At 37.3% G+C, this 15,980-nt stretch overlaps 1 protein-coding gene across 1 annotated transcript in view; it reads left to right on the top strand.

Annotated features, from left to right (window-relative positions):
* ARMC4 (armadillo repeat containing 4) overlaps positions 1-14,938 on the top strand; it is a 79,154-nt gene extending 64,216 nt beyond the window's left edge. The window contains exon 19 of the mRNA XM_010007034.1: positions 14,825-14,938. Coding sequence (XP_010005336.1) covers positions 14,825-14,938 — 114 coding nt within the window. The remainder of the gene's footprint in view (positions 1-14,824) is intronic.
* Positions 14,939-15,980: the final 1,042 nt, after the last annotated feature.

Here is a 15,980-nt window from a genome sequence, read left to right as displayed (position 1 = left end):
AGGGAAATCCTCCCAATAAGGTAGTTTTCAGTATCTCATCAGAGGACATCATGATGCTTCAGTTTAGTTTGTGCTTGAATTCTGAAATAATGAAATAATAAATAGTAAATAATAAATAGTATTTATTTTGGTGTATTTAATATTTTTTTTCTTTATACCGTGATGATGCTTAAAGCTGTTGATCACAGATAAGTAGCTCACTTTGGTAGGCAGTGGTGTATGCCTAGATGAGAAGATACCAGAAAAGTTTTGTATTAAAATCTGGCACACAACTATGTGGAGGTGAACAAAGATAGGAGTGGAGTGGTAGAAAAAAAACTAAATAAAATAAATATTTGCATTGATCATATTTGATAGTTCAAGCAAAGCAAGATACAATTACTGCTAATTCATAACTGGAACTCAATTATCATAAGAGAAGCATAAATACCAAACACTGACTATAAGCTTTTTGTGAAAACTGAGGAAACAGGACCACTGGATGGGAGCCAGTCACCCAGACTTTAAGGCACTTACAGCATATGGGAACTATAACTGGTGCTGTTGGCAGCTTTTTGCATGTCTGTATCTGTGCTGAAGGCTGGATGAAGTCAAAGTAAATTAGCCTCTATTGAGCTCTGCGTTGTTCTGAGCTGCTTTTCTTGTGCAAACACATTTATTTAAAGATAGTATTGCTGTGTTGCACTATGAACAAGTCCATTTTCTCCTGTTCTTATTCCATTGTATGTACAAAACAAATTATTTTTGAGCTAGAGGAGCCATTAACTTAATGATTACAGTACATATCTGAAATGCTGAAGGTCAGATTTTCTGTTGATGTTCTGACATTTTTTAATATTGAAAGAGTCTGTCCAACCTACCAGTCCATGGAACTGATCTTTAACCTGACTCTGTGGTCTGGTTTATTGAACTATTTGCATAACATGGATGTGCTCTGTTTTCTTAATTTTACAAAATATTAGAAGGTGTCTTCTAGAATATCAGTTGTTGTAGCTTGTAGGAACTTCACCAGGGGTGCTGAAAACCTGTCCTATGATTTGTTCCTGTCTTCTCATCAGACTGGAACCTGAAGAGATGGATGGAGTTTTTTTCAGTTTGGTTTGGTTTTTGCAAATAAGGTGTAATGGCTAGAAAGTATTTTCTGAATTCTGTGATGAATTAATAAGAGGTATTTGGGCTTTTTTATTTCTCTTATTTATAGTAGGAAGATTAAACATATGTTGGCTCTTCCATTCCTTTGTAATAATCTAAGATATAAAACCAGTTCTCTTAACCGTGATTAATGAAACTTATTGTGAAATGTAGATTTAGTATTTGTAGAGTTGTTTTAGACTTTGTTATAATGACTGTATTAAAACATACATTTTGTGTATTTTATTGTGCAGAGCTTCCAGAATATTGGTTTGCAGAATATTGGTTTGCTGAAGTCCTTCATATCTTTGTAAAATAAACATCTGTGAATGAAAAAATATGGAAGACAATTACTAGTAACTTCTGAAAATACTTTAAAAAGAGCTTTTTGTTACAAACCACGTGTATATATATGTGTGTATATATATATATATGAAGTTTAAAAAAAAACAAACACAAAAATGCTGGCACCTGCTTCTTTGGGAATATTTGGCTATGGGGTTGGTTGTTTTTTGTTGGGAGCATTTGGTGAGAATACAGAGAATGCAGAGTTTTACATCACTATGCAAGGCTTAAGATCTTTATAAATCAATCAAAAATGTGTAATACCTGCATAGTAAAATTATTAGGGTACAATAATATGTATTTGCGTATTGTACCTATTTTTGGTTTTAGTTCAGAAGAACCCGCTTTTCAGTTGTCATGGCTGGCTCTAATCAGGCTGCACAGTTCAGGCTGGATATGCAGTGTGTTTGGCACATACTCCAAGCTGATGTCTGTTCTTTTTATAAATTGGTTGTGACAGTTCTTGGTCGTCAAGAAAGAGGGCACTAGATGGCAAAACTTCTGCATGTCTGTTGGCTACAGAAAGTGTGCCCAATGCCTTCACCCACAAATTTACTGATCACATCACGCTTTAAAATTTCAGATACAAGGCTCCATAAACTAAGTCAAATACTGCTATGTTTTGTTTCATTTCAGAAGGACTAATGAAAATTGACAATGTTGTACCACTGCAATTTCTGTTGTGTTAGCAGCTGCCAGGTGTGAACACTTTCCTTACAGTTTCAGCTTCAGGGGGCAGAAACCAGTAAGCTTTTACCTTCAGAATAAGCAGGATTTCACCATTCATAAAGTAGGGGTACTTCCATGTAAAAGATTTTTGCTTTTGCATCATTGCCAAAGGTAGTGAAGTTTGGCTTCAGTGTAGATTAAGCCTCAGATTTAAGACTATTTTTCAAAATTTCACACCACTGAAGTTTATGATATGTAGCAAGTGTTCTGTTAAAATCTGGCTGATCCTGGATGGCAAAAACCAGCAGCCTAAGGGAGATCAGCTTATCTTTGCCCAAACTCTGTGCTTCAGGAGACCTCTAATTTAGTAACGTTTGGATAGCAAACCCAGAGCCTGGCATAAAGCTCCTCTTGGCACATTTTAAACATCTTTTAGTCTTATAAAAAGAAGCTTGTCCCACTAAGCTGTAGGTTTGTTGGATCTGTTTAACAGTAGCTGTGCCCTGCAGCTCTTCTAGTGATAAATGGGCCGCTTCAAATAAGTGCCATTGCAGCCAACTGTGCAGAAGGAATCATTAAAAAAAATATATAAAAAAAATTGAAGGTTAAAAATGCACAAATGAAGTATGTTAAAGCAAAATATATGCTGCTTCTTTTAATGGAAAAGATTGCTCCTGGCTAAGTCTGCCAGCTTCAATAGGTGTGCCAAAAAGCCAAGGAATCTGGCAGAGTTCATAGATAGCAGTTCCATCTTTCATCTATATTTCTTTTCTGTATTTATCTTGCTTTAGAAAATGCAGAGAATGTCTTTTCCTTCCGACTTGGCACTATTTCCAACCCACAGAAATACATGGAGCAGCTTCTTGCCATTGTTTAGCTCCCTGCACCAGCTTTATCCTTGTGACTGTGCAAAATGTTTCTTTCAAATTTGGCAATAATAAGAAAGAATAATACTAAAATATTTGTATGTTTATGGAATAATGCCTTAGTTAAATTGGCAGATATTAAAATTAGTTTTCTTAATTGAGAGATACCAAGCTTAATGTACAAGGGCAGAATGCCCTTTTCAGCATTCAGCTGATAAAAAATAGTTTCCTATTCAAAGAAGCTGAACATAAGAAATAGCAAGAACAATGTTCACATATATCTACATACATGTGTAAATCGAGGCTGAATTGCTACTCAGGAGTCCTTATTGTACCAAGTTATGCATTCATTGTTGTCATAATTGAAAACTTCTTTTTCCTTCTCACTCAGTTCAACTTGGCTTCAAGCCCTGGTCATTGTTGTCTCTTTTATGTTGCCATTTCAAAGACCACTCTATGGTATCTTCTCAGGAATTACGGCACATCTTATTGCTGTCATTTTCAAGGTAAAAGTGCTAGGGGAAAGTCCTTTTGAGATATGTAGATTATGAGATAGGCTCTAGTGTTATTGGTCCTGGTCACTTTTTAGTACTTTGGCATAAACCCTAAAGACCCGATGGGGCATGAGGCTAGTGAGAATTCTGTTCTGACTTGTGTGAGGGCAGGGTCAGGTGCAATTGTGATTATTTAAAATTTACATACAATAAATAATTGTATGTAAAAGCTAAAATGTATCTTCTCCTAGACTGTGAGTGAAAGTCCATACATTCCATTTAATTGGAAATTTTATTTGCATTTATCTCCTGGATGATAATTGTCTGTATTTACAGGCAGCTAATCAGTACAGGATTTCTTGCAACAGTTGACAATAATTTTTAATCTCTGGAATTTTTGAAGAAAAAAATTGTATTTTTATTAATTGGTCAGTATTGCTAATTAATCATCAAAACAATACAACACATTGCAAATTATACATTATCTTCAGATCTGGGGAAACTGTAAAGCTAGAAAGAAAGTGAATTTAGGTTGTATGTAGTTTACTCATTGCATTTGTGTTGAATATAGAGATTAGAATAATAAAAAAAAACCCCAACTCTCCATGGCATTAGATTGAGAGAGCAGGCACACACAATGGTGCTTCCATGCTGATATGACAGTTCTGAGTACTAGATTCAGGATAAGATACATAAATTAGGGCTTTGGCAATACAGAAAGGATAAAAATCTCCAGAAGGTATTTAGAACACCTGAAGTTATATACTGAAGTTGACTCCTCAGTATAAAATAATTTATTCCATAAGTTTTTCTCTAATAACTAAAAAGAAGCAGTTGACAATCTTCAAAAGTACCTTTCACTCTGTGTTCATCGTTGCTTTGATTTTTTTTCTGATATCATGCAATTAATTCTCTATTATCATACTTCTAAATCTACAGACAGGAATAAATATGTGGACTATACATGGACCCTTGCCCATAAAAAGCCCCAGTTTGTTTCTTGCTTCATCATATTCAGAGTTTCATAGTTGTAGGAAAAAAACATTTATTTATGCTATGTTCTAACTGAAAGCTTTCTGCTACATTTACTAGTCTAAAAACAGACTATGAGTTGAACAATACCTCTCATCTTCTACTTTATGTAAATGTATACCCTGTTACCACCCACACATCTAAAAATATACTATTAGAGATCAGTCTTTTTGCATGTCACAAAACAAAACAGCTTTAAAATATCCTGGCTCATTATTTGAATTAAGTGTACAGTATGAATATACAGTGAGAATATCCTGCCTTTATACCCAGACTTTTATATGTAAGGTTTACTAGCAAAGGCACCCCACTGGTTTTGATTATAATGATCATATATAGGCAGAGAGACAGATACTTAAACTGTTGGACCTAAAGCTATATTAACTTTAGAGATCAAAATCAGTACTTGGAATTGAATACAAAAGAGAGTTTGAAGTCAGTTCACACATACCAGGAGATTTAACATACTAGTACAGATTTGGTACCCTGTTCTTAGGATAATATGCAACTTGAGAGAAACACTGCAAAATTCGTCAGTAGCCTGGGAACTGTGTTGCCCCTGCTGCAGTACAATGTTGTCTTCAAAGGCAGACTAGTTATAGTTATAGTGCACTTCAGGAATATCAGACAAACTACAGAAAAAAGCATACCATGTTTTCAGGGTATTGCTGAGAAGTCAGGCAAAACCCTTCACTATGTGAAGACTCATGGACAGCTTAAACCTCCTTTATTTCCTCTGACTTGCTGCTGATAGTTTATTTGCAACTGCCCCCTCTTAACATTTGTGCAATCTTCATAGGACTGCTAGAGATAGACAAAATCACAGTATTCAGATCAACAAATGTTAACAAAACAAATTAACAAAAGTAATGTTAACAAATTAACAAATTATGTTTACGAATGATAACCAAAACTGAATTAGCAATTCTTTCTCAATTTCCCATGCTACCTCCTCAGTAATTTGGGGGAAGGAAAAGCAAAGTACAAGTCATGGTCCCATAAACTGAAAAAGAAAGCAACATGTGAAAAAGCTGGTAAGGATGGAAAAGGAGCAGGACATACAAAGATGAAAGATTGGTAAGGCTGGCAGCCATATAAGGGAAGGATAATCCCCAACATGTTGCTGAGCCAAACTAAATTATGAAAGGAAAGGAACATTCACAACATAAGTTTATTGTTTTGAATGACCATTACATGTAGTAAGTAAGCACACTCCTGTTTTAATAAAATTAATTTCCAGTCAATTGAGAAAAGCTTTTTAAAAAATGTCACTCTATTGAGATTACAAAAAAAATTTCTTTATTCTCTCTCTCCCATAAAAAGCCTTTTATATGTTAATTTTCTCTTGAAAACTACAATGAAAAAAAAAATAAAATTGAGAAAGTGGTTCAAATAAAAATGTGCTGTAAGACCCTAGTCTTCATCACTTCTGGATTATCAGATCTGCCTATTGCTTTTCGTGGGATGAATTTCATATCCCGTAAGACTCTCTGTACATTGGAATGTTCATGATTGAATTTTTTCTTAATATTACACCAAACTTCTTACAGCTGAAGGTATATTCAAACTATCTGCCTTAGAGGACTCCAACTGGTTACATGTAATCATACCTTTTAAACAAATATTCTAAATAATTTTTATTAGTTCTTTTATTTTAGTACCTTTGCATGGTGTGTTTACATGTCCTTAGACTTACATCTGAAATTGTTGAAAATACTCCTCTGAAGTCCTGCAAGTCCTGCAATTAACAGCTTGGGAAGACCTTTAAATGTAGTGTATTTTAAAGTGACCTGCAAGTTTACAGTTTCTAAACTATTTTACATTTCACAACTTAACATTTTGTTCACTTCTTATCAGTGATACTCCGATTTCTCTGCTTATTTATTATGCCTCTACACAGCAGGATGGGCATCTTTAATTCTATAAAAAATAAGCAATTAATACAGGCAAGGTGGAGAGAGAGCAGTAGGGTTTATTAATGTTTTCTAGATATATAAAAAGTTGAAAGTATGTATGTGTAGTTAAAGTGTGCACTGTATTGTAATTCCCTTTAGTCATACAGGTTCTATGTATTTCTCCAAAGCAATGCAATGCAACATTTAACCTGGCTGGAGAGTATGAGAACTACTATTTGCTCAAGAGGATTTCTTTTCAGGAGTGCTGACCCCACTGCAATAGGCACAAGTCAGAGAAATACAGTCCTTCTGCCAAATGCCTTTTGGTTTAGTTGTAATACAGGAGGTGACTAAATCAAATAGACAAAAAGGGACAGACAGCATGTAGGAAAAACAAAGAAAGGAAGCTGTACCCAGCTTTTTCAAGGATTTTCAACTTCAAATTTATCATAAATTCAGTTGAAGTTCAACTGAAGCTGTATATCCTAAAGAAATAGTAAACATCTCATGATAGGGTACCAGTAATGAGATGTTCAGGATACTTCACTGATTCTATCAAGCCCTACTATTCTTTCTTCTATGTTTTCCAGCATTTTGTGGGATTCAGCTCACTAGCAGCTGTTGTGTCACAGGTGGTCACACAGGAAAAAGTAACAAGAAGTAACATAGCCCAGGACAAGTCATCTCTCATAAGTCCTGAGATAGGTGAAGTGGTTTCATGTCTGGAAGTGCACCAGAAATGACAGACAAGTTTGTCCTCATCCTAACATGTCCTGCACCTGTTTGCAAAAAGTGCACAGGTTTGCCTGCCCCTGTGCTCTTTCACTCGTTTCCTGAGGGAGAAAGGGAAAGATGAGAAAGAAGTGTCAGCTCTTGACCAGTCTGCTGACCACCTCCACATTCAGGTGTACCTTAGACCAAGCTGCCTCCTTTGGACCTCTTCATCCTGCCAGCCATGCTTGCGTGACTCCCAAAGTTTGTTATCCTTCTGCCATGGCTGCCAGAATGGATATGTGTTTCATGGGAGAAAGAAGTCAGGAATAAGAGGAAGGGAAAAGAAGCCAGGTGTAATCTTCCTAGGACTTCTCCCACCCCAGCCCGAGTGCTTCAGTTCCCACCTTTTTACATTAGAAGTGAGAGAACCAGGCTACACCAGGGGCTGCTCTGACTCTAGTCCCAGAGAGGAGAGACCTTGAGGGTATCAGCACAGTAGGTGTCTGCCCTGCCCATCTTTTGCCTTTACTGCAATTTCTTGGTACTAGATTTTGTATGTCTCTTAGCTCAGTGTTCCCTGGCTCACAGGACTTAATGTCTGAAATCTGTTCTCTTTGTGCCACCTGAGAAAAACAGAATTAACATAAAACACTGCAGACCTTACATGAGCATCTTCTTAGAAAGCCGTGTGTGCTACATGCTGTCTTACATTTTCACTCAGCTGAAAGGGGAAATCAGGAAATCAACCTGAATTTTTGTTTAAAAACAGTGATTTTGTTTAACCTTAATTATGCTTTGGTTGTGGAGTATGTTTTATTATTTATAATTTAATTTTATGAGTAGTATTTTCATAGGAGTATGTGTAACGTAACACTCAAACTAGGTGCTTTAATATTTTCCAGTGTGCAATATGGTGTTGAAAGTTAGCAAAATGCTGGCTGGATCTAGACTGATTCTGTCTTGGATAAGCTTCTACCATATGCTTTTATTTAAAGTATTTTTTTCTTTTAAGTTAGACTTATAAAAAGCATGTGAGAAATGTCTTTTTTTGGAAAAGAAGTGTTACACAATTAGAAAATGACAGTGCTAGATATTTAGCATCCATTAGGAAATATTGCATGTAAAAGAAAACAGTTACTAAATCTAAATTAAAAAAAAAAAAAAAGGCAAGTCCTACCACCAACTGGAAATGCTGTTGATCTACAAGATGTCATCACAGCAGACAGAAGCAGCAGTTGTATTGTAGTAAATGTCTTTACTTCCAGGAATGTTAAGCTTGGTGTGATCTCTGACTAACTTCCCTGTATAGATAGGAATCCTGTTGAAGGAGTTTGTCGATATTTCCCTCTGACTAGAAAAAAAACTAATAGCATTTGTTTTACAGGGCAGAAAACCTAAAGAAGCCAGGAAAAAAAAAAAAAAAAAAAAAAAAAGTGCATTAAATATTCTTTTTATAGTTGTTCTTTATTCATTGTTTGCATTCATGTTCACAGGACTCAGGCGTATTGAATAGGCTGGTCTTTTATCTGCTTTATATGAGCAAGGAAGCCCTTTCCAGCAGTATTGTTCTAAACTTTCCACTGTTTTTGAAAACTTGTGGTAGGAACATTTCTTGACTAATCCTTGTTTAAGATTAATCCATGAAAAACGGTATTCTTTCTGAAATAGTCAGCTCCTATGTTTCATGCTTCTCACCTCTGAGCCTGGAACCTGCAATGACTGTGACCAAAGGAATCTGAGTACTTATAAATTATTGTTCCCATATATGGAGCATCACTAACATCTGAGATTTTGTCAGATTCAGGATTTACTGTTACAAAACTTTTCTATGCTTTTTCTGCTTTAAAGTCCCCTTGTGCTACTTCTTTTGTAGAAGTGAAAAATTCTAGAAAGACATCTTAATAGGAAAGATAATTACTAGCCCTTTTTTCTTACTATCTTACTCACCCAGGAATCCATACCCATTTTGAAATGAATACTTTATAACTTGTTATGTTGATGCTTATGTTATCTCATTGGAAATAATTTTAAATTGGTTATTTTGTGCTTGTAGAGATAGTGTTTTAAGGAAACTGTACTATCAGATAGTGGAAGGTGACATCATTCGTGATGCATGAATATCCAAGCAAATATTATGGCTTACCCACTTACCTCTTACTGTTGCCCTGAGGAACAAAAGACCTCCCCCATTTTTTACACCTTTGCTATGCCAGAAAGCAAAAAACCCAACAAAGAGAGACTGCAAAGTGTGTCTTCAGAGCAACAATTCCTCCTCCCAGTCTGGGACACTACAGACTGGTCAGCCTCACATTGGTCTCTGGGGACATTGTGGAGGGAATTCTCTTGGAAATGATTTCTGGCCACATGAAGGAGAAGATGATTTGGAAAAGTCAGCATAGATTTGCCAAAGGGAAGAGTGACTGCCCTCTGTGTCTGCATTTGCAGATGAGAGGAGAGCAGTGGATGTAATTTACCTTGGCTTTAGTAAGGTTTTCAACACTGTTTCCCACAGCATACTTCTGTCCAAGTTAGGATGTATTATATTCTAGATGTGTGAACAACCAAATGGATTAAAAATGGTTAGATGATCCAGCTCAGAGGGTAATAGTCAAAGGGCTGTATTGGAGGCTGGTGACAAGGGTTGTGCCAAAGGCTGACACTCCAGAGGGCTGTGCTGCCATTCAGCGTGACTTGGATAGGCTGGAGAGCTGGCCAGAGGAGAACCTAATGAGGTTCAACAAGGGCAAGTGTAGGGTCCTGCACCTGGGAAGGAAGAACCCCCATGCACCAATAAAGGTTAGGGGTGGACCTGCTGGAAAGCAGTTCTGAGGAGAAGGATCTGGGAGTCCCAGTAAGTAAGTCCACAAGCCAGCAGTGTGCCCTTATTGCCAAGAAGGCCAGCGGAATCCTCAGTTGCATAAGGAAGACTGTGGCCAGTAGGTCAAGGGAGGTCATTCTCCCCCTCTACTCTGACCTGGTGAGGCCACATCTGGAATACTGTGTCCCGTTCTGGGCTCCCCAGTTCAAGAGAGACAGGGAGCTACTAGAGAGAGTCCAGCAGAGGGCAACAAAGATGACTGGGGGATTGAAGCGTCTCCTTTATGGGGAAAGACTGAGAGAGCTGGGACTATTTAGCCTGGAGAGGAGAAGGCTGAGGGGAGACCTTATTAATGCCTACAAGTATCTAAAGGGTGGGTGCAAGGAGGATGGAGCCAGAGTCTTTTCAGTAGTTCCCAGTGACAGGACGAGGGGCAACAGGCACAAGCTGGAACACAGGAAGTTCCATTTAGATATGAGAAGGAACTTCCTTACTATGAGGGTGACAAAACACTGGAACAGGCTGCCCAGGGAGGTTGTGGAGTCTTCCTCTCTGGAGATATTCAGATCCCACCTGGATGCAGCCCTGAGTGCTCCAGGGGATTCTGCTTTAGTGGGGGAATTGGACTGGATGATCTCTGGAGGTCCCTTCCAATTCTGACCATTCTATGATTCTGTGAAAGGGATCTCTCTGTTGGGACTGGTCGCATTTAACGTGTTTGTCAGTGACCTGGAGAAGAACATTAGCCAGTAGTGTGTCCTAACAGCAAGGAAGACACAATACTGGGCTCTGAGCAGGAGCACAGCCAGGAGATTGAGGGAAGTGATTGTTCCCCTTAATACTCATTAGACCACACCTAGAATACAGCACCCAGCTTTGGCTCTCCAGTATGGGAAGGACATGAATAAACAATAATGGGTTCAGTAGAGCATCACCAGGATGGACAAGAGCTGGAGCATGTGCCCTGTGAAGAGAAACTGAGGAAACTGGGCTTTTTCAGCCTGGAGAAGAGACAGCTTCAAGCTGCTTCTTTAATAGCAGGTTTGGAGTATCTACAAGAAGGTCATAAAAAAGCTGGGGCTAAGCTTTTCACAGGGCTGCATGGCAAGAGGATGAGAGTCAACAGGCATAAACTGAAACAAGAGTGACTGATGGTAGGGAAGACCTTTTTCTCTACAGGGCAGTCAAACACTGCAATAGGTTCCCCAAAGAGGCTGGGCCATTTCTACCACTGGAAGTTTTTAAGATCAGGCTGGATAAAACCCTGAACAACCTGGTCTAACCTTGCAGCTGATGCTGCTTTGATCATGACGTTGGATAAACTCCTCCTGAGATCCCTTCTATTCTGAATTACACTATGACTGTGCAATCCTAATATAGTATCACAATTTTGTGCTATTTTAAAGCTGGGATAGTAATAGCAAAATTTTCTTAATTGTTCTGAATATTTAAATGATTTGGCTGTGCATTGCTCCTGCTTTTGGAACCCAGAGATGCTACATATGCTCTGTACCTTTTCCAAACAGCTTGTATTTGTGCTTATTTGCTGGTATGACGTGCTAACTGTGCAGAAAATTTTGGACTCTTGCCTTAGAATATAGATACCTGCCAACAGAAAATGAAGGCTACATAGTGCTGCAAATGCTTTCTCTGTTATGGAAAGTGCCTCTTATGTGCCAGAAAGGAGCATTTATACCACATGCTTTTTTACAGCTTCTCACATCTGTTAACATTTACATTTGTCAGAAAACAATACCTGAACAGTAAAGGGAAGGGATATATGAAGTTCAAGGGCAATGCATCAAGAACATGTTATATTGCAGTGGTGCATTCAAATAAAAAGAAAAGATTTATTGGACTTGTCCAATATATCTAATATGTGGGTATAGTCTGTGTATACTATCTATAAATACATTTCCATACCTAAATTGGATGACCCATATTGTCAGTAAATGGAACTGAACCCATGAAAGGGTCAAGGAGTGGCAGTCAGGAAAGAAAAGAATTACAACTTTCTTGGTACATAAAAAATAATAATAAAATTACATTGCATTTAAGGCAGGATTTATATGAAAGTCCTCAAAGTTAGATTTCTAAATATGGAATTACCTACTTATATTGAAATATTTTGTATTTTCAATAATCTTCTCTTCAGCTGCCTTTTTGTTAGCACAAAAGGAGTAGGCTGACTGACAAGTGTTGCTGGATATCCTCAGGCTGCAGAGGCAGCTACTGTATCAGACTGTGTTTCCAAGAATATTTCTTTGAAGTTGTACTGTGAAAATCCTGAGGCACAGGGTAGCACAGAATTTGGTGTGATGTGGCAGTTCTTACAGCTGTTACCACTGGCAAGTGATTCAGAACAATGAGTTAGGGAGAAATTGATCCTTGGTCTCCTGAGCTCTGACGGAAAAAACCCAGTATTTAATACCCTTAGAAAAATTGCTGATTGCAGTGATTCTGTTTGTTCCACTAATGGTGTAGACATCTATTTAAGTACTTCTAATTAGTGTCACATAAGCTGTTCTTTGATACCTAACTCTGATTTTCCAAAATGCACCTGCAGTAGAGAGCGTTGCTTAGTATTGAGCTCTGCATGGGCAGTGAAAAAAAAACAATACATCTATTTTCCTAAGTTTTTGGAGCCTAGGAAGCAGTGTTGGCTAAAAGAAATAAGTAACCTTGACTTGAGTCCTACCTAGCATGTAGTCATAATAAAGGCAAAGGTCTGTTTTTGCTTTTTGCTGTAGTTCTACTAGATAGTGTATCTCCAAAGCATTAGCGAGCAGAAATTCTGCTCTTACAAACTGATAACAAGTCTTACGCTGAAATTATTATAAAAGTTTGAGTTCCACACTCAATATGCTGAAAAAGCCTTCCACTATGTCTGTGAAGTTTCCTTGCCCTCAAATCTGAAACTGACAGCCTTACCAAAACCACCATATGAACAGTATGTGCATACATATTTTTGGGTTTGAGTCAGGCGTATTAAGGATCTATACCAGTTTTCCTCTGTAAGTTATACAAGGAAGTTTTGAGGCACCCAGAGGAATGCTTTACAGTTGAAGCTGATGAGAAATCAGCTGGTGGAAAATATCAAGGAAGAAAGGTCTGTCTTGGTGCAGCAATATTTCTGACGAAGAAAAAGAAGTTAAGCATCTGATAAGACTTGCATTCTGGCCTTGGTGCTGTGCAGAGAAGCTTCATCACCACACAGTGATGTGCTGCTTGGTCTTGCTGCTTGCTGTACCCTGGCCCAACATTTGCAAGCAAATAATGTATAAGAATATAAAGCATTATAATATATATTTTTTTTTCTCATGTAATTTTAATTCTGGCATATCCCTTTAGGAGTGCTCACTCTTCAAGAGTTCTTATCTATCTGTTGGTACATGGACACCTGGTTACATTAATAAAAATTATAGCAACAATTGCAAGAAAAAATGCAATTTATGCTTAATTCACATAATACTCTTTTTGACGTAATTCAGACCCATCACAGGCACCCTTACAAGTTGCATGTAGGGGTCAAAGGGTGAAAGGTGACTGGCAAGATGCTTGTTTTGTACATTTGGCTAACACAAATACTTCCTCAAGTATAAAATGCTTTGATCTCTATAAGCAAATGCCATATGTGTGCAGCTGTGGCCCATGCCTCACGATTGCTGGAAGGTTAGAAAAAGGTAGCATATGAATTTGATGTCTGCATTCAATTTCTGCTTTTATATTTAGCAGTTCATAATTTTGTGTAATATTTTAGCTGTATGAAAAACATGCATTGGAGTTGAGTGATAACAGATTTCTCTGTGGTTTGACTCAACATTGTTTGGGTGAACACAGAATCCTAAGTATTGCAGACTGAAAATAGAGGTTTTAATTAGAGCTGTCTGAGCTTCAAAATACCTGAACGCCCATTAAGCTTGGCAGGTTTTCAGAAACCTGAGGATTGCATGGAGCTGATTTAAGCTAAGCAAGAGTCTTCTGTTTTCCAGTGTATATTACATTTGCAGTTGCATCACTGACTTGCAACACACTGAGGAAGTGAGATCCAAAACCATTGTAAATGGTTTTCTGATATGTGAAAATGTTTTATTATGAAGGCCTGTCTTATGTCATACTTGTGTTGAATAATACCTTACTCCAAGGGAATTTCCATTGAGAAGTGGAACGACTTCCAGAGTAAAGGGGCTGCTCCACATCACTGAAAAACTGAATCAGATCCAAAAGTTTGGTGCCTTTTTTGAGCTTTCATTTTTCACTTCACATGCAAATGTTTAAGAATAATATGTCTGGATCTGTATTCCTCAAGCAGCTGAATGTAAGTGGTTTGTAGTGACAATAAAGAAACCTGGTGACCTGGTGCAGTCAATGGCACACAAGGGTCCCCTTCAGAGGGATCCAGTTTCATGCTGAAGGAAAAAAAAAATATATAAAAAAATATATATGGCTTTGTTTATTAAAAATCTTGAGCATGTACAAATTTATGTAAAACATACTAGTGTAACTAGGGGGTAAATCAGCATGTTGGTGAAAACATGAGCAGTATTTACTCATAAGAAAAAATCCAAGTCACAACCAATAGACAGGCATGATACAAGAATCAGAAAATCAGGCACAAAAATATCAGATTACAGGTACAAATATGATAAAATATAAAGTGTTGTGCTCTCTGTGTGTGTTAATACATAGAGGTATATATACAGATATAGTATATATCGGTGTTGTTAATATGATGTTTAGTGATTTATTATGTGTGTGAGTACATTCATGTGGTTGTCCTAGATCTTACTTGAATATTATTGAAATAACGGCATAGTTATTAGTTTTTCTTATGTTGTTTCTTGTTTGTGTTCTTGCTAGCTCCTACTGACAATGGTAGGCTCTACAGATGAAGCTCTGCAGGAGGCGGCAGCTGGTTGCATAGCAAACATTCGCAGATTGGCTCTAGCAACAGAAAAAGCCAAGTATGGCTGATGCTTCAGCAGCTTTTACCAACACACTTGTTCTGCAATACAGCTACATTTAAATACATGATGACTCCTTCTAACATCCGTATTTCAAAGCAGAGCTCATGTGCATGAGGATACAGTAACGACGCAAATAAATCTGTGGAAAATTATGGTTGTTTTTACATTACTCATTTGTCACGCCTAGGTTTTATAAAACAGTCGTACTTAGTTCTGTGTGTCTTTTAACATTACATCTTTCAATAGACTATCAGTTAAGACGTGAAAGATATTTTCTACAATTAATACACTTGTATTTGTTAGTCATTGTAGATAGCAATGCCTTTGCGTATCTGTGACGTTACAGTAGATTTTCCTTCACTTCATGTGTGGTTGGGCAGTGATTTATGAATGTCTTGAACAATTCCCTGAGTGCTAAACTTGCCCAATCATCTTGTCATTATGTTTTTGCCTGTTTGATCACTTGCAATTCACAGGAGAGGACAAAATACAGATACATCAGTCTCACATCTGGAGTGATATAAGCACTGCAAACAGCTGTAGCAGTAGACATCACTCCAAATTTCCTGTTTCTACCAACATCAAACAAAATAGTGCTTGATTTTATAAGTAGCTGGTGAAATGTGTTTTAATTAACACTTGTTTAACTAAAATTTAAATTTACCAGCTGTAAATAAAAAATGGAGAATTAGACTTACATCTACACATTGTCTTACTGGGGTTTTTTTGCATTTTTAAACTGAGAACAGCACTGTATTAAGGTAGTTACTTTATTTTTCTGCATAAATTTATATTCAGAATTAGAGTTGCTTTCAATAACCACAGAAACAGTGATTGATATGATAGATTACAGGCCCACTGTGCATGCCATGCTTAAGGAATAACATGAAGGCATTTCCTTGAGAGCTGTAATGTCTTAATTACAGGCATAGACTGCTGACAAAACTGGAAAAACCTGAATGTTTAAATAACTTGTGTTTGTCAAGTACTCACTTCTGAATTATTTTTTTGCTTCCCTTATAATTAACAATTTTATTGTTTTGGAAGTA

Source organism: Chaetura pelagica, unplaced genomic scaffold (genome assembly GCF_000747805.2).
Source record: "Chaetura pelagica isolate M959 unplaced genomic scaffold, ChaPel_1.0 scaffold17, whole genome shotgun sequence".
NCBI lineage: Eukaryota > Metazoa > Chordata > Aves > Apodiformes > Apodidae > Chaetura > Chaetura pelagica.
The sequence above is the reverse complement of the archived record's forward strand: the minus strand, read 5'-3'. Positions and strand labels throughout refer to the sequence as shown.